This window comes from Heloderma suspectum, chromosome 2 (genome assembly GCF_057233095.1).
Source record: "Heloderma suspectum isolate Gila_16-S chromosome 2, 16-S_ref, whole genome shotgun sequence".
Classification (NCBI taxonomy): Eukaryota; Metazoa; Chordata; class Lepidosauria; order Squamata; family Helodermatidae; genus Heloderma; species Heloderma suspectum.
Genome location: NC_139459.1, coordinates 27,946,915 through 27,965,424, shown reverse-complemented (window position 1 = coordinate 27,965,424; position 18,510 = coordinate 27,946,915). Strand labels below are relative to the sequence as shown.

Sequence of the window (18,510 nt, the reverse complement as noted above, 5' to 3'; positions counted from 1 at the left end):
ATGGACAGAAGTTCGCAACATTGTTCAGGAGGCGGCAACAAAAAACATCCCAAAGAAAAAGAAAACCAAGAAGGCAAGATGGCTGTCTGCTGAGACACTGGAAGCAGCCCAAGAAAGAAGGAAAGCAAAAGGCAACAGTGATAGGGGGAGATATGCCCAATTAAATGCAAAATTCCAGAGGTTAGCCAGAAGAGATAAGGAATTATTTTTAAACAAGCAATGCGCAGAAGCGGAAGAAGATAATAGAATAGGAAGGACAAGAGATCTCTTCCAGAAAATTAGAAACATCAGAGGTAAATTCCAGGCAAAAATGGGTATGATCAAAAACAAGATGGCAAGGACCTAACAGAAGCAGAAGAGAGCAAGAAAAGATGGCAAGAATATACGGAAGATCTGTATAGGAAGGATAATAATATCGGGGATAGATTTGACGGTGTGGTCAGTGAGCTAGAGCCAGACATCCTGAAGAGTGAGGCTGAATGAGCCTTAAGAAGCATTGCTAATAACAAGGCAGCAGGAGACGATGGTATCCCAGCTGAACTGTTTAAAATCTTGCAAGATGATGCTTTCAAGGTAATGCATGCCATCTGCCAGCAAATTTGGAAAACACAAGAATGGCCAACAGATTGGAAAAAATCAACTTCTATCCCCATACCAAAAAAGGGAAGCACCAAAGAATGTTCAAACTATCTAACAGTGGCACTTATTTCACATGCCAGTAAGACCATGCTCAAGATCTTGCAAGGTAGACTCCAGTAATTTATGGAACGAGAATTGCCAGATGTACAAGCTGGGTTTAGAAAAGGCAGAGGAACTAGAGACCAAATTGCCAATATCTGCTGGATGATGGAGAAAGCCAGGGAGTTTCAGAAAAACATCTATTTCTGTTTTATTGACTATTCTAAAGCCTTTGACTGTGTGGATCATAACAAACTGTGGCAAGTTCTTGGTGGTATGGGGATACCAAGTCATCTTGTCTGCCTCCTGAGGAATCTGTATAACGACCAAGTAGCAACAGTAAGAACAGACCATGGAACAACGGACTGGTTTCAGATTGGGAAAGGAGTACGGCAGGGTTGTATACTCTCACCCTACCTATTCAACCTGTACACAGAACACATCATGCAATGTGCTGGGCTTGATGAAGCCAAGGCTGGAGTTAAAATCGCTGGAAGAAACATTAACAATCTCAGATATGCAGATGATACCACTTGGATGGCTGAAAGTGAGGAGGAGCTGAGGAACCTCATGACGAAGGTGAAAGAAGAAAGTGCAAAAACTGGGTGGCAGGGAAACCTCAAAAAACCCAAGATTATGGCAAGCAGCTTGATTGATAACTGGCAAATAGAGGGAGAAAACGTGGAGGCAGTGACAGACTTTGTCTTTCTAGGCGCAAAGATTACTGCAGACGCTGACTGCAGCCAAGAAATCAGAAGACGTTTACTTCTTGGGAGGACAGCAATGACAAATCTTGATAAAATAGTGAAGAGCAGAGACATCACACTGACAACAAAGGTCCGCATAGTTAAAGCAATGGTATTCCCCATAGTAACCTATGGCTGCGAGAGCTGGACCATAAGGAAGGCTGAGCGAAGGAAGATACATGCTTTTGAACTGTGGTGCTGGAGGAAAATTCTGAGAGTGCCTTGGACTGCAAGAAGATCAAACCAGTCCATCCTCCAGGAAATAAAGCCAGACTGCTCACTTGAGGGAATGATATTCAAGGCAAAACTGAAGTACTTTGGCCACATCATGAGAACACAGGATACCCTGGAGAAGATGCTGATGCCAGGGAAAGTGGAAGGCAAAAGGAAGAGGGGCCGACCACGGGCAAGATGGATGGATGATATTCTGGAGGTGACGGACTCGATCTTGGGGGAGCTGGGGGTGGCGACGGCTGACAGGAAGCTCTGGCGTGGGCTGGTCCATGAAGTCACGAAGAGTCGGAAGCGACTGACCGAATAAACAACAACAAAACAAAGGAAGAGTGCAAGCTTGAAGATCACTCCAAATCCCATCATATATAGTGAGCGGGAGTGGAAGGGAGATAGTAATGTTCAAAAAGGCCTAGAATCAGCCACTTTTGAGCTTCCAAAGCTAAAGGGTTTTCCCCTCCTCTCCCTTATTATTCTCAAGCCAGAAGACATGGGAAACTTCAAGAGAATATATAGTGACGAGTGTTTAAGATCAGGACTGCCAAAATGCAAAAGCCAACATCGGTCCAAGTATTAGAGAGCATTTACAACATCCAGTGACCCTAAGAGAAGATTCCTGACGCAGAGAGTTGAATAAAATGCAGACATCACAGTTCTGTTGATACTATTGCAGCCAAATATTAACGTGGAGGAGTGGGGACAAGGGGGAGTTAAGAGAAAGAGTGCATGATACAAGTGCTTGCACATATGATTTCAAGGGAAAGAGATGTGACTTATCTGGAGCTCTTTCTTTTTTAATACCTACACATTAAATAAAACATTCAAGCTTAAAAATATATTATCACCTTTACAGACCTTAAGAAACATTCAGAATGGAAGTCAGTAACACTGCTTATTTTATTAGTCAAGATTAAAACCATGTTATCATACTGCTGTGATATTAAGCATTGAGACTGCAAGCTGTAAGGGCGCATACATTATCTGCACATGCAACTGCATATTTCTTTTAACTTCCCCTTTTGGAAGGTGCCCCATCCCTACAAAGCTACCAAACTGCTCTTTAATCTGCCCCAAGTTCAACAAGGAGTTTTGAGGATTTGATGTGAAAACCATAAAGTGGGAGATGGTGTGTGCTTTTCCTGCCCTACCCTACTTCTCTTTGTAAAAACGTATCATAGAATAAACTAAAGGCAATCCACATTTCCCCACCGTAACACTAGCCCATGTGGCTCTACTCTGAAATCATCAGGTTTAATTCACTAGTTACATCCAAAGAGAGTCTATGGACACATTCACACGGAATGGAATACTGTGAACTAGCTGCATGCTTGCACACACCACCCTTTCACTCCCATTTGGCTCTTTCCTCTAGAGCAAATGACTAAACAATCCACAAAGGGTTTGCTTATCATGTCTTCTGAATCTGAGATCCTGGCTTGTTGCACCCTTTACAAGCCAGGACTTTAAACCAATTTGTTCTTGGCTTACAAATCATGGCTTAGTTGGGAGCAACAAGCCAGGATTCTGGGTTCAGATAACATGCTAAGCAAGCCATTTCTGGTTTGCTTACCCATTCACACTAGTGGGAAGAGCCAAGTGGGAGGGAATAGGCAAAGTGCAACAGCACATAGCTCAATTCACAGTAAACCAGTATTTGCCAGAATCTTGGCTTATCGTTCCATGTGAATGCAGACAGTCTTGCGACTGGCCAAATATATTTCTGCTTTCATTTCAGAAGCTTCTCCAGAAGAATACAAGTCTTCAAATCTATCTTTAGCGTAGAAGAAACTGCTTGGAAACTCCGTCTGACAACAAGTACTTCATGTTGTCAGATGCAGAGTGAAGTACGATGTAACAATTTCTCTCCTGGTGATTATTCAAAATGCAACCATTTCTTGATTTAAATACAGACCGTGTCTCAAAAGAAAGCACAATTCCAAAGATTTAATGTGATTTGTCTATTTACAACTACCTTGACCTTAAGAGAAGAATGCAGGGATATGAAATAAGGCACCTAACTAGCTTGGCCATGATAAAATTTCAAAGTATGAAGATTCACTCAAGTGAGAAGCACACATTCCAAACTTTTTATTAGACTTAACAGAACTACCACTGTTAAAATTATTTCCCTTTTTTCATAAAATATGGCAATATATTCAGTTGGTGTTTCCAAATTTATCAGTAAATGGGTATTTCTAAATCTGTCAGTAAATAAAGCAATACAGTTATAAGGTCATGGGAAATGGAGAGATGCAGAGCAAAAGGTGGACAATACGTACTGTGCCAAGGAGGGCAACGTCTGAAATCTTTCCTAGCACCTCTTCCAACTTAGCTCAGCCAAGTATGAGAATTACAACATGTACTTAAAAAAAAATATGTTCAGAACTCAGAAGAGCCAATAGGCTACACGAAGTAGTAGTGATCTAATACGAAATGTCCCACCCTAGATTTACAAAAAAACAAATGAGACAAAAATGTCTTGCACTACTACACTTTCATGCATGTGAAATATTTTCAAGTGTAGTAGTACTTGGAAGACCCACTTTAAATACTCAAAGTGCAACTTCCAATTCATTTCTAGTATGTATGTTCATCTTCTCTCTGTTTCCTGCCCTCCCCAAAGAGCTACAAAATGGTGGCAATCCATCATGCAATCCATCTGAAGTCACAGCACAACCAACAATGCCTTAAGTCTTCATTCCAGTCTTAAAAACAATCTTACTGTTTGCAATCTTACTTTTCAACACAAACTCCATTAAGATTTGAAAGGCTACTGTTTCTGAATTCTTATTGTTCGTTTCTGGAACATTTGTGGTAAACCAACAGGAAAAGAACTAGAAAAGTAAAATATAAGATTTCTTTTTTCAATGTCTGGCACCAATTTTAGAGATGATGCCCTTATTTTTTCATTATATTTTCATTTTCACTGAAGGAAAATCGTGATGGCAATTTTGGCACACAGATTGGAGAGTCACTTTGTTGTTATTGGCCCAAACACCCTCACATATGACCACACCCTTTTATCTCAAAAATGTGTGGTTTGGGGAGAGCTACCATACTATATAGTACTGCTACTAAGTTATCATTAGTTTCTGCAGGGGTAAAATCAGGACGTACCATTCACATGGTTGCAAGGATCGAAAAGCTTGAAGAGATGCATCCATTCCAGCAAAATCCCAAAATCTAACATCATAGTCATAGCCTCCAGTTATCAAACGGGCCCCTGAAGGATCCAATCCTAAAGCAGACACCTATAAAGCAAGATAAACAAACTGTTATAGGAACAATTTATGAGTGATCTATTTAACGACATGTATGTATGTCTCACATGGGTAATATATTAATATCTTTCATTAGATTGCATCCGATGCTGTGCAAAAGAAGGAAAACCCCTCTTTTGCACTGCAGCCCTCCCCGCTAGCCTCCCCTGCAATGGAAGGCAGCAGTCAGCCCAAATCAAGGACACAGCTTGTGTGTGTAGACCTCCTACTCGAGCAACTAAAGTTCAAAGAAAAACGTAATATTTCGAAAATTTTAGTGTGGTAGAAAATTATTAGAAAGAAGAGAGACTTCTGATGATTAAATTACATCCCCGTTGTTACACTCATGCATCTCTGCAGAATTACTGAAACTCCAGTCTTCTGTTTTCAATCAGATAAGCAGGAAGATAAGGAACAAGACAGAAGATGATAAAAGGAAAACAAGGGCTGGGAAGGACAAAGATAGCCTAGCTACAGTTATCCACGCTCTGGTAACCTGTCATCTGGATTAGTGCAATGGATTAGTCCGTGGGGCTGCCTTTGAAAACCGTCTGGAAACTTCACCTGGTCCAAAATAGGGCAGTGAGATTGTTAACAGAGACTTGTTGATATGATCATATTATGTGAGTGCTTTGTGATCTGCACTGGCTTCTAGCTCATTTCTGGGCCCAATTCAAAGTGCTGGTATTAACTTTTAAAGCCATAAACACTCGGGACCTGAAAAAAAATATCCTCTCATATACGTCTACCTACTCTCATCTTCAGATGCCTTCCTCCAGGTGCCCCTGCTAAATAAGCTGATGTGGGTGGTTACTAAGGAGAGGGCCTTTTCAGTGGTAGCACCCTATCTGTGGAATGCCCTCCCAGAAAAACCTGCCTGGCACCTACATTGAGGTCTTTTCAGCACTTCTGTATTCTTCCATGTCTTTTATTCCTTCAGTTTTTTTTTTAATGTATTGTGTTTTTAGATATTTACATTGCTTCAGCTATTGGGTGGTATAGAAATGTTAATAAGCTTTTAATTTTAGCTTTTTAGCTTTCTAGTCTTTTAGCTTTGTTGTCTTAAATCTGTATTTTAAATCTCTGCATTGCTGCTAGGTCTTATTCTGGTCTTATTCTGGTTGTATTGTTATATTGTGGTTTTAATGATTTTATATTTTTGTATTGTTCTACTGTGTACTTTTTGGTTTTAATTTTTCTGAATCGCCCAGAGAGCTTCAGGTACTGGGTGGTATAGAAATGAAATAAATAAATGAAATAACAACAACAACAACGGTAAATTATTGTAATGATATTCTCTCCTCCCAAGAGCAATGTGTGCATGCTACTCATACATACAACATGAGGAGCATATGTGTGAGACCTTGAGAAGAAGGAAGACAGCTGAATAACCTAAGGGAAGCACTCATCTATCTCCCACTCTAGATAATGGATGTGCTTGGTACTACACATGCCTGTGCTGGTTGCGGATGAGGATTAAAGGCTCAGTTGAGATCTCTATGGAGATCTCCTCCCACTAGGCCGGAAGGAATGGAATGTACCCATTGGTTCTTAATTTACTTCAGATTCTTTTGAACACAATATCAAAATTTCTGTTCTGAATTATCCTCCTTTGTTATTTTTCTAAAACAAATGCAACAGCCTTTACTATTCCAAGTTTCCTTTTTCAGGCCAGTACCATCCGGCCTATTCATTGGTGACACCAGCCGACTTTGCAAATAAGGCCAGTATAAATGGATTGCGCTATACTTCGTGCCACAGAGGACAAAACCACATTAGACAGTTGCTGTGTACACAGCTGAAGCAGCTGTAAATTGTGAGTACAGAAAACATGACACGTGGAATATCTCAGTTGATTATGTAACACTTTCCGCTGCTCACCTACATGTCAAAATTGTCAGGAGAAAATTTATCCCTGCAGTTTCACTGGGAAAACCACTCTTGTTACAGGCAAAGCAACTGGGAAATTAATTAGGTTTCTGGAAAGGATCTTCAACGTGGGAAATCTTTTCTGATATTTCTCAGCTGCACAGGAACACAGTAATCAACAGCTTAAATTCATTAGTTTGAAGAGACACAGATGGGAGTCTTGGTGACCTGACCTTACAGGAGAGCTGGAGAGGAGGCCAAGGGGAGCAGTGGGTCCTTAAAACCTTGGCTCTGGGCAGCAAGTGACAGAAGGAGAATGAGCAGTGGGCACAGCAAACTTGGCCTGGCTGTCATGGAATGGTGGTGCAGTGCAAACTACCGCACAAGCAACTGACTGATTTATTACGCAAGAGGGAGGATGGATGGGAGCTTTGGGTTTCAGTGAAATATATTTCAACAAAATTAAGTCACAGACTGAAAATTGAAAAAGGATAAAGAAACATATTTTTTCAAGAATATCATTGGGATTGCCATTTAGCAGCTTGGCCATTCCCCATCACCAGTGGAGGCTGGTGGCCCCAAGCAGCATGGGAGTGTACTATGTGAAGGTGGCTCCCACAGTTCTGAAGGCTGTGTGAATTGGCCCTCAGTAGAAAAAGCCCTACAGTAGCTTTTTTGCTAGATGGTGGCTCTGTTCTTGAATTCATAGAATCATAGACTTGTAGAGTTGGAGGGTGCGTTGTAGGCAATCTAGTTTGACCTCCTGGTCAATACAGGAAATCCAGAACTAGAACATCCCCAACAGATGGCTGTCTAGCCTCTGCTTGAAGACCTCCAATGAGGGAGAGCCCACCACCCGTCTAGGTAATTGTCAAACGGCTCTTCTCATCAAGCAGTTCTCTCCTGATGTCCAACTGAAATCTACCCTCCTGTAACTTAAGCCCATTAGATCTAGTCCTATCCTCTGGGGCAGCAGAGATCAAGTCACTGGATTGGATCCAGACTTAGTCAAACTCAGGCCCACTGAAATCAATGGGACAAGCCTACTCTGGGCATGGATCTACTCTCAGTATGACTAAGTTTGGATTCAATCCTTTGCTCTCTATTATGTGGCAGCCCTTCACAGATTTGAAAAGTGCTATATGTCGACCCTCAGTCTTCTCTTTCCCAGGCTAAACATTCCCAGTTCCTTCAAACTGGAATTCCTTCATATGACTTATTTTCCATTCAAGCACATCTTCTTGAACATACCCACACTGTTCATGAGGATCAAGCCTCCTGCATTTATATGCAGTTAATACACACACACATGAAAATCATTGGATATGCTGCAGATTAACAGACAATTTAAGAAGTAATAATGTAAAGCTCTGTATCCAAAGCTTTTTATCCCAGTGCTCAAAGAAAGTGAGATGCCAAGATACTTACTGTTTTGGTTCCGTGGTGCAGTGTAATTTCATGTGAGTCAGGAATCTTCTTCACAGGGTCCTAACAAGGACAATAGTGTTAAGAGAAATACTCAGTATGTGTATAAAACTTGTTTCTCCTGCATAATAAAGGGAAGAATAGAATAAAATATAGAAATGGAGAAATAAATGAATCCCCACAGAATACTGTCAGTGCAGTCCTACACATGTCTGTTAAGAAGTAAGTCCCACTTGTTTTTCATTGTTGTTTTTAAGAATGGTAGCAATTACTCATGAATATCATAAAAGTGCCTGGGGTGTTCACAGGGGCAGGGGAAGGAGGTTTTCATGATGCCTAGTTCAGCAATTCCTACAAAACTATTTTGCAAGCTGCAAAAGCAAAAACAATTTACTTATGGGGACAGATCATCTAGCTTTCTGCTGCCAGAACTTTGGATTTTAAAACCTATTTTTTATTTATTTCTTATAAACCCCACTCAACTTGGGACATCTGGGGTGCTCACTGGGACACCTAGCTATGCTCACGTAGCACTTGTGTTAAAAGAACTGCACTGGCTGCCTATTTGCTCCCAAGCCACGTACAAGGTTATGTTCTTATCATATAAAGCCCTAAACAACTTGGGACCAGGATACCTTCCCTTATATATACCCAGAAGACATTTAAGGAGGCCTTGCTGGTCATTCTGAAATTAACAGAATGTCGCCATGAAGAACCTCGATGGCAGGCCTTCTCTGAAGTGGCACCCATCCTCTGGAAAACCCTGAGGAGGCAGAAAATGGAACATTTTTTAAACACTTCCTAAAAACACACAGGCTTTCCCTGGGCTGTAACTGCTGCTGGGTTTTACTTTTACGTGGTTTTACATGGTACTTGTAAACTTTTAAAAGTTTTATATTATGTCTTGTCAAGTTGTATTTTATGGTTTTAATTGTGAACTGCCCAGAGAGCCTCGGTTATTGGGCAGTATAAAAATGTAATAAATAAATAACATACTTGCAAGTAATTAATGACACTGTCCATGTTCAACAGATAAGACAGAAATACACTGCGCTGGTAAACTCCTTTTTGAAATGAGAGCATGAGTGCATAACAGCTATTAGATAAACTACGATTATCATGTAATGCAATGACTAATAACGATGTTATGTTCTTTTCCAGCAGAAGCATTCAAGTGACCAGCAAATGGTGATTTATGCAGACCACCCTTTACCAAAGGTTCCCCCACCCGCCTGGCAAGTCTAGCCAGTGCTTGGGGACAGAAAGACAGACACAGGAAACCTCTGCGTCTAGCAGAACTACTGGGCTGAATGTACAAGCAGAAGCACCACCTGCTGGGTTAAGAACAAAGCCCATTGTTAAACCAATTTACCTACTCTCATGCACCATTACATAATAGGATCAATTTATACATAACATTCCCCACTTTATATAAAATCAGACAATTACTCGTGATAGTCTGCTTCTTTCCCAAGGTTGGGCCAAAACCATTCTTGTTGCAGTCAAAAGGTAGACAGTCTACCTCAGGGGTGTTGAACGTGTTTGAGCCTGGGCTGAATTCCATTTCAGAATAGCTCTTGGGGGCCCCATTCCAGGAGCGGGTGGGGAAAAAGGAGTAGGGACAAATATCAAAAATATCAGAATATTTTAGCTTAAAGCTATTACTGCTGGTAACTAAGTAATGCCTCTCCTGTAGGAGAGGCATTTCAACCTTTTAGAACTGGGGGAGGGGGGCAGAACTGTACAAAATCTGAGAAACCACCAGCATAAGAACAAAGAAGAATCCTGCTGGATCAGACAAAGAGTTTAACTAGTCGAGCATTCTTTTCACACAGTGGCCAACCAGCTTCCCAAAGGAAACACACAAGCATAACTTGGGTGCAACAGTACCCTCCCGCCCATGTTCCCCAGCAACTGGTGTAGACAGGCATACTGTCTCTGGTACTGAAGGTAGCATATAGCCATCAGGACTAGTAGCCATTGACAGCCTTCTCCTCCATGAATATGTTCAATCCCTTTTTAAAGCCATCCAAATTAGTGGCCATCACAACATCTTGTGGTAGCGAATTCCATAGCTTAACTATGTGCTGTGTGAAGATGTACTTCCTTTATCTGTCCTGAATCTTCCACCAATCAGCTTCATGGGATGACCCACATTTTAGTATTATGAGAGAGGGAGAAAAATATCTCCCTATCTACTTTCTCCACACCATGCATAATTTTGTACACCTCTATCATGTCTCCCTTTACCAAACCATCAGTGTTTGGGGAAAAGAGGGACCATTTGGGGCTGGATTTGGCCCCCAGGCCTGAGGTTCTACATCTCTGGTCTACATGCTCAGATTCTATTATTTCAGCTGTTTCCAAGTAAGACGCAAACAGTTGTATCGAAGGGAGTGCGAGCATGAAAATGCTTGTGCATGAGCCCTTCCCACCTTAGCCCTATACTAAGTTAGACCACTGGTCAGTACACGACAATGACTGGCAGCAGTTCTCCAGGGTTCCAAACAGGGGTCTTCCCAGGCTTATGTGGAGGTGCTGGGGACTGAATTTGGGACCTTCTGTACGCAAAGCATGAGCTCTTCCACTGATGGCGCTTCCCCATATTCCTAATGGTATTACTTACAGATGTTACGCTATACATCAGCCTCCCCCAAGCAAATGTGTTGGATTGCAAATCCCATCATTCTCATTCCCATTTGAATGATGTACATCTTCTAGGGAGAAAATCCCTCTTCTGTTCAAGCACTCTTCTTTCCCTTTCCTTCACAAACTGAACTAAATGCTCACTAGCTCCCAATTGAAAAATAGCCTCCTTTTGCTCCCAAACAATCCATGCTGAAACAATTCTTTCCTGCCAATAACCTTCAGACTTCTTCCAATTGGTGGCTTTCATTCAATAGAACCTAAGCATCTTCTCAGGCTTTTCTCTCACATGTTTGGGTCCCACCCCTTTAAACCATTACTCACAAAGAACATCACTTATCTAATTGTGAATGAGAGGGCTGATCTGGGGTGTATTACTGAGAGTTGGGTGGGTGAGTTGGGTGGGGTTAGTCTGACCCAGCTCTGCCCACCTGGGTACTCGGTGCATCACCAACATAGGTTGAAGGGCCGGAGGGGGGAATTGCTGTAGCTTACACAGGTTCCATTTCTCTCACCAGGAAACCACTCCACCTCAGAGCAGGCCTTGTGGGGATGTTAGGCCATATAGACAAATTGGGGATGCTGCTGGTGTATCGTCTCCCCTCCTACCCAGCATTCATCTTGACCGAGGTGATCTCAAGTGCGGTGCTGGAGGAATCCAGGATGGTAGTTCTGAGTGACTTCAGTTTCCACATGAGGCTGTCTCTGGAGTTCCAGCTTGGGTCTCCATGACAACCATGGGGCTGTCTCAGTTTGTCATCGGCCCAACTCATCAAGCGAGGCATACTCTTGATCTAGTCTTTGCTCCACCATGACCTTTTAGCATCACACTTTGAGGACAAAATAACTTGTCTCTGCGGTGAACTTGATGCTGATGTTAGTGCAGCTCCAGTCAAGGTGTCTAATGCCTGGCAGATTTTGTGGGATCAGTTTCTGTTGCTGCAGCCTGATGACGTGGACAGAGTGCTTGCAGCAATGCAACTGACCATGTGGCCTCTTGATTCTTGCCCCTCCTGGCTAATAAAAGCTAGCTGAGGGGTATGTATGACAGGGTGGGTCCAGGGAGTGACAAATGCATCCCTACGCTAAGGCGTGATTCCTGCTGTCCTTAAGGAGGCAGTCATGCAACCACTCCTAAAGAAACTCACTCTGGACCCAACAGTATTTGACGCTACTGCCTACTTGTGACTACGCCCTTCTTAGGGAAGGTACCTGAGAGGGTCATGGCGGAACAACCACAGGCACTCTTGGAGGCTAATGATTACCCATTCTAGTCTGGGTTTCGAATCAGCCTTGGTTGCCCTGATGGATTACCTTTATCAAGAGAGGGCCAGTGGGAGTGCAATCGTGTTAATTCTGCTCCATCTCTCATCAGCTTTTGATACCATCGACCAGAGTATCCTCTTGGTTCAGCTCCATGGGTTGGGCATCGGAGGCACTGTGTTACAGTGGTTCCAGACTTACCTACAGGGTCGATTTCAGAGAATAACATTGGATGACTATTGGTCAGTCCCTTGGCAATTGAGCTATGGGGTTCCGTGGGGTACCATCTTGTCCCCAATGTTGTTCAATGTCTATATGAAGCTGCTGGGAGTGGTCACTAGGGGATCTGGAGCAAAGTGCCATCAGTATGCTGATGACACACAGCTCTATCTCCCTGCGACATCTGAATCAGGTGAGGCTGCACAAGTCCTGGATCAGCGCCTAGACTTAGTGATGGGCTGGATGAGGGCCAATAAACTGAAGCTGAATCCTGGCAAGACAGAAGCCCTGTGGGTAAATGTTTCCCAAATCTGTTTATTCCCTGTTCTGGCTGGGGTTGTACTCCCTTTGAAAGATCAGGTTCATAGTCTGGGGTTACTCCTAGAGCCACCATTGTGGCCACTGGAGACCCAAGTGGCCACAATGGCTCGGAGAACCTTTTACTAGTTTTGCAGTTTTGACTGGTATGCCAGCTATGGCCTCTCTTGGATAGGGGCAGCTTGGCCACAGTGGTACAGGCTCTAGTAACCTAAAGGCTGGACTACTGCAACACGCTCTATATGGGGCTGCCCTTAAGACTGGCCTGGAGGTTACAGCTAGTGCAGAATACAGCAGGGAATGTGAGGGAGCTTTCGAAATTGATTCATCATACCTCCAGCCTGAAGTGGTAGAGTTTGTCCTACCACCTCATCTGCCTGTGTAAATTCAGATTCAGAATATTTATTTGAAGTGGTAAAGGGTCATGGGCTGTGGTTACTTGTCAAATGATGACTAGTACTAGAAATTTTCACAGATTGGCAGTGCTGGGGGCAACCCACGATGTGGACAGTCTAGCTGGATTGGGGGGAAACGAAGGGGAAAAGAGACAGGAAACAGGCATACCAACCAGGTTCAGGGGAAGACAGAGCAGAGCAAGGCACAAGCAACAGAAGAATAAGTTCTAAATAGATGTATTTGATCAGCCTGCCAATAGCTTCTCTCCCCGCCCCCCTTTTAAAAGGACTGCTAGGAATCTGGAAACGAAAAGAGCAGAGAAACTTAAGCAGAGGAGCTGGAGCCATTCCCAACCTACAGATATTAAGTGACATTTGCAACTGCCACCTGTGCAGCATAAAAATATGCAAATTCACTCTTGGAATTCTAAGAGCAAGTTGCTGAAAACACATTCTGGAGAGGGAACATTAGCTGTGCTGTCCAAGGGATTCCAGAGTTTTAAACAAAACGGTTTAATCAAAACTAAAATTAAGATAACAACCTCCCTTGGCATAACATCTCTTAAAAATAGCCAAATATTTATGAAGAATCAGTGTGACCCCGTTCCATTTTAGGTAACTCCAAACTTCCTACATTGCAGAATGTACTATAAATATCTCAAACCCGCCCCAAAAATGCCTATATATGAACACAATTTCAGTTGCAAGTTGAGATGAATCCAGGGATTTCGTTCCAAGAATTAGGAACACCAGAGAAGAATATTTCATGCTTCGAAGGAAAACATTTAGGTAGTACAGTATAAGGAGTAATGACTTCTTTGACAGATGGCCCTCTACACTTTGTTGAGCAGTACCATAAGCCTGACTAATTGCTATAAGATACTCTGTTTGTGTAACTTAGAACCTTACATCATTCCCTCCGTTCCCAATGTTCAGAGGCGAGTGCTGCTGCTTACGGAGCCAAAATGGAACCATCTGTGCAAAGACAGAGGTATCAGCAGGCTTTGGGGAACCCCAATGTTTGCAAAGTACAATAATTTGTTAGAAATAATTTGTAACAATAATTTGTTAGAAAATTTTGAGGTTCCCCACGATCAAGGGGGAACCTCAACAACACACTGATAAGGAGTAAGCATGCTCAGTGGTTGTGAGACACTGACTGTCAGGAGTGGGTAAAAACAGAATGGAGTATCCTTGGGGATAAATGAGAACACCCCAAACTGCAACATTTTGTTGCAGGTCCACTTGTTGCTGCCATTACGAGACTAATCAGGATCTCTATAAAGCAGAATTTCAGGTATCGCTTCAGACATTATGCTGTATCATACCATGCTGAGTTTGAACTTCTTTGTAATTATGTTCACCACTCCTCTTCTCACCCCCAATTATGCCTAGATCATAAATTCCTCAGATGGAAGCAAGTAAGAACAAGTACCTCCATGACCTCAACCTTAGAAGTTGGGCAACGGAGCCATCAAAAGAAAAAGGTAGCCCTCTTTTAATATGGAGCACTTCCAAACACACTGTTGATACATCTCAGAGCCGGTGTGGTGTAGTGGCTAGAGCGCTGGACTGGGAGCTGGGAGATCCGGGTTCTGGTCCCCACTCGGCCATGGAAGCTCGCTGGGTGACTTTGGGCCAGTCACAGACTCTCAGCCCAACCCACCTCACAGGGTTGTTGTGAGGATAAAATGGAGAGGAGGAGGATAATGTGAGCCGCCTTGGGTTCCTTGCAAGAGGAAAAAAGGCGGGCTATAAATGCAATAAATAAAATAAAAAAAATCTCTTGCTCCCCACCACATACAACAGGCACACTTCTGGGACCGAACATAAACTCTGTATTAGGTATTGTACATAGTGACCTGGTTCAGATGTAACAATCCACCACAATTTGTTGTTATAGCAAAAGTACGAGTCTTTGGCTGGCACAGGAAATTTAAACCTTCCATTCCTGGTCAGTTAAGAAACTTCGGTTGGCTGCTGCATCTGAACTCAGCAAATACATATCTGATAGGCTGGCTTGTTAAACTATGGTTTGTAAAAACCACCATTTGCCAAGTTAAGGTTGTTTTCCTTCCCTCAGGTGCAAAGTAGAAGTTGGAGCACGTGAACCAGGTACTCATGCCAACTTGTTCACGTAATAATAGACCCAACATGGTCTGTAGTTACGACTGAATTGGGTCAATAAGATTACCTCCAATGTTGCTCTACTTTTGTCTAGTCATAAACACAGAATTCTCCCAACCCACATACAGAATGATGTGTAAACACATATAAATAACACATTCTTATGATGTGTAACAATAAGAATAAACACATTCTTATGTGTTTATTTATATGTGTAAACACATATAAATAAACACATTCTTATGATGATGATTCCAGCAGGCTGCAGCAGAGGGAGATAAAGTGGAAAGTAGTGAACAATCATTCTCCATCTTTCTATGCTCAAATCTCTATCCTTTTGACAGCTTTTTATACTATGCATTCAACTATACCCACTACTTTTACTTATCCCCCTGCCTTGCTTTGTTTTCATGATAAAAAAAACACATAGATACAGCACTTTCAAATGTTCAAAGCCCTTGACATACAATTTATTTATTTATTTATTACATTTATATCCCACTTTTTTTCCGCCTTAAGGAACCCAAGGCGGCGTACGTAGTCCTCCTCCTCCTCCATTTTATCCTCACAACAACCCTGTGAGGTGGGTTGGGCTGAGAGTCTGTGACTGGCCCAAAGTCACCCAGTGAGCTTCCATGGCCAAGTGGAGACTAGAACCCGGATCTCCCGACTCCCAGTCCAACACTCTAGCCACTACACCACACTGGCTCTACTCTACACCATACAGTTATCTTCTTGTAAGGCTTACAAAAAACCCTAGAAGGTAGATTACAATTATTATCCCCATTTTACAGATGGGTGGCCAAGAATGGCATGCCAATGTATTTAGTTTATGCATAGACAAGATTTGAACCAAGGGCTCAGTCTCTTATGGTGCTATCCTGTGCATATTTAGACAGAAAAAAGTCCTACAAGTCCCAGCATTCCCCAGCCAGCATGGTTAGCTGGGGAATGCTGGGACTTGTAGAACTTATTTTCTGTCTGCACATGCATAGGATTGTACCCTTAGCTGCTATATTTCTCAACTCTCAAGCCAGGCTGTTTTCATTTGCAATTGTGTGCATCCAAATAATGGGCACTGTACTGTCTGATTTCTTTCCAGCCCCATTAACTTCTATTAAATCAAATTTTGGAGTGGACATAAAAAATCTAATCTCATCTAACATGCTTCCAGTCTGTACTACAGTTCTACAGTGATCAATACTTTATATAATGTCAAGTCTGATAAGCACCCTTCCTTTGTTTTATCAGACACAGCTAATACTTGGCTGCAAGTAGAGTTTTCCACAAACACTGATCAGAGTCTGGAAAACAAAACAATTAAGTTGCATTTAAGTGCAGGAACAAGAGCGGGAGGAAATGGCTGAGACATTAAAATGAGGTGAAGAGAGTGTGAGTCACAGTTAAAGACACAGGAATGACCATAGTTATGTCAGCAGTTATAAGCAGCTACTAGGCCAAAAGGTAAATACAACGTAGTCAAAAGCAGTATGAAACTTTTGGATCATACTGATTCACAGGCTTTCATGTTGCCTTAGAGCAAATCAGCTGCCATTCATCCATCTAGCTCAGTATTGTCTGCACTGACTGGCAGCAACTCTCCAGGGTTTCAGGTGGGAGTTTTTCCTGCCCTACGTGGAGATGCTGGGGATTGAACCTGGGACCATCTGCATGCAAAGCACGTCTTCTACCACTGAGCTATGGCTCCTCACCCTCCTGGGTCCCTGTTACATGCTAGTCAAGAAACAGAACAATGGTTCTTGGCAAATGATATCAGCAGATTAAAAGCGGGAACGGTTTCTCTCATCACACACGTTTACCAGTTAGAGGGAAGTGCTGCTGAGAGGCAACGGACTAGTTCTCACAAACAACCGATGAGATGGAAACACTGGTGTGGGGCGGAAAATCTTTCCCCTTGAGGAGTTTCCCATTTTAAAAGAGTATTTTCATAAAATTAAGTGATAAAATGATAAACAGATAGAAGACCACTCAAACCGGGCCCTTTCAAAGCTGTAGGTAACTTTTTTCAAATGGCCCACCCCTCTTCTCAAGCTCCAACTTTTCCTTCCATCAAAGCATAGAGCAGGGATGTGATTACAGCTGCTGGCCTCACCCCAAGTCTTCGTGTTTCCTCTGGCCCTTGCTTCCCAATCTTCTCATGATCAATGGAAGGCGGTAATGGGCTAATGCACCCTGTGCACACTCAAACCCTATATGTATAGGGTTTGCACATGCGACCAGGGTTGCTGATCACATGTACAACTGTGAGCACATAGAATCCATTCTCACTTTCTGCTGAACACCTGGACATCAGGGAACAGGGCCAGTGGGTGGGATCCACGGCTCCCCCTCCACACATCAAGTAAGAATAATTTCCAAGTAAAGCTCTGAATTCATGTGAATGTAATGTTTAAACCACATTAAGACTGCAATCCCATACACACTTACCTGGGAGTTAGTCCAACTGACCTCAGTGGGACTTACTTCTGAGTAGACATGTATGACACTGTGCTCTTATTCTGCTTTACTGAACGTTTGTCTAATCGGTATTTCTGTTCAAATATTTTGGCTCTCTGAAAAACTGAGAGCAGATCGAATAAACTCAACAGAAATTAAGTTAGTCAGGATTAACTTGAACGCCACTGATTTCAATAGGTGTACTCTAAGTATGGCTAAGTCTGAATCTATATATCCATATACACACAAATATAAAAATAGCTCTGAAGAAAAGGCATTTTTGTTTTTATTAGGGCAGCTATGTTTAGTTAATTAATGCCTTTTGGCAGGTTTAAAATTTGCAGATGATAGATCAGGCAACAGCCCCTTTTTTAAAAAAAATGAAACCGTTAGGGCTCAATCCTATGTGGATTATCAAACATGGAGGCTGCCGAGTGTCCCGTGCAGGGTGGGAGGACACTGGAGGAGATCTTTGCCTCCATGCTCCAGCCACTCTGCATTTCTGCTAGACGGGAGATTTTTCCCGTCTAGTAGCAACGCTTGGGAAGGGGAGGGAAGGAGGCTGGGGCAGCCATAGTATACGTCGTATCACAGCTGCCCCAGTCTCCTCCACTCCTCGCCCTTGGGAATGCCCCCTTTTCTCCACCTCCACATTCCATTTTCCAAGCGCAGAGAGGTAACCAGCGCAGTAATCTCTGCTTTGGCTGCGGGGGGCGGGGGAGCGGTTTCCTGGCTTCAAGGTCGAAACCCTGCCTCTGACGTCAGAGCCAAGAAATCGAACTATTCTAACCCTCGCCAGACGCTGTTTGGGGGGCATAGCATCACTCCCTCAATTTAGAAGAGGCATGCACTCACTCCCATGTGGCAGAAGGGAGA

General features: G+C 42.8%; 1 protein-coding gene across 2 annotated transcripts in view; it reads right to left on the bottom strand.

Annotated features, from left to right (window-relative positions):
- Window positions 1-18,510, bottom strand: part of WDR70 (WD repeat domain 70) — a 183,854-nt gene that overhangs the window by 141,337 nt on the left and 24,007 nt on the right. For both annotated transcript variants that reach the window (XM_084833092.1, XM_084833093.1), the window contains exons 6-7: window positions 8,213-8,272; window positions 4,773-4,906 (exon numbers count right to left, since the gene is read on the bottom strand). In XM_084833092.1, coding sequence (XP_084689218.1) covers window positions 4,773-4,906; window positions 8,213-8,272 — 194 coding nt within the window. The remainder of the gene's footprint in view (window positions 1-4,772; window positions 4,907-8,212; window positions 8,273-18,510) is intronic.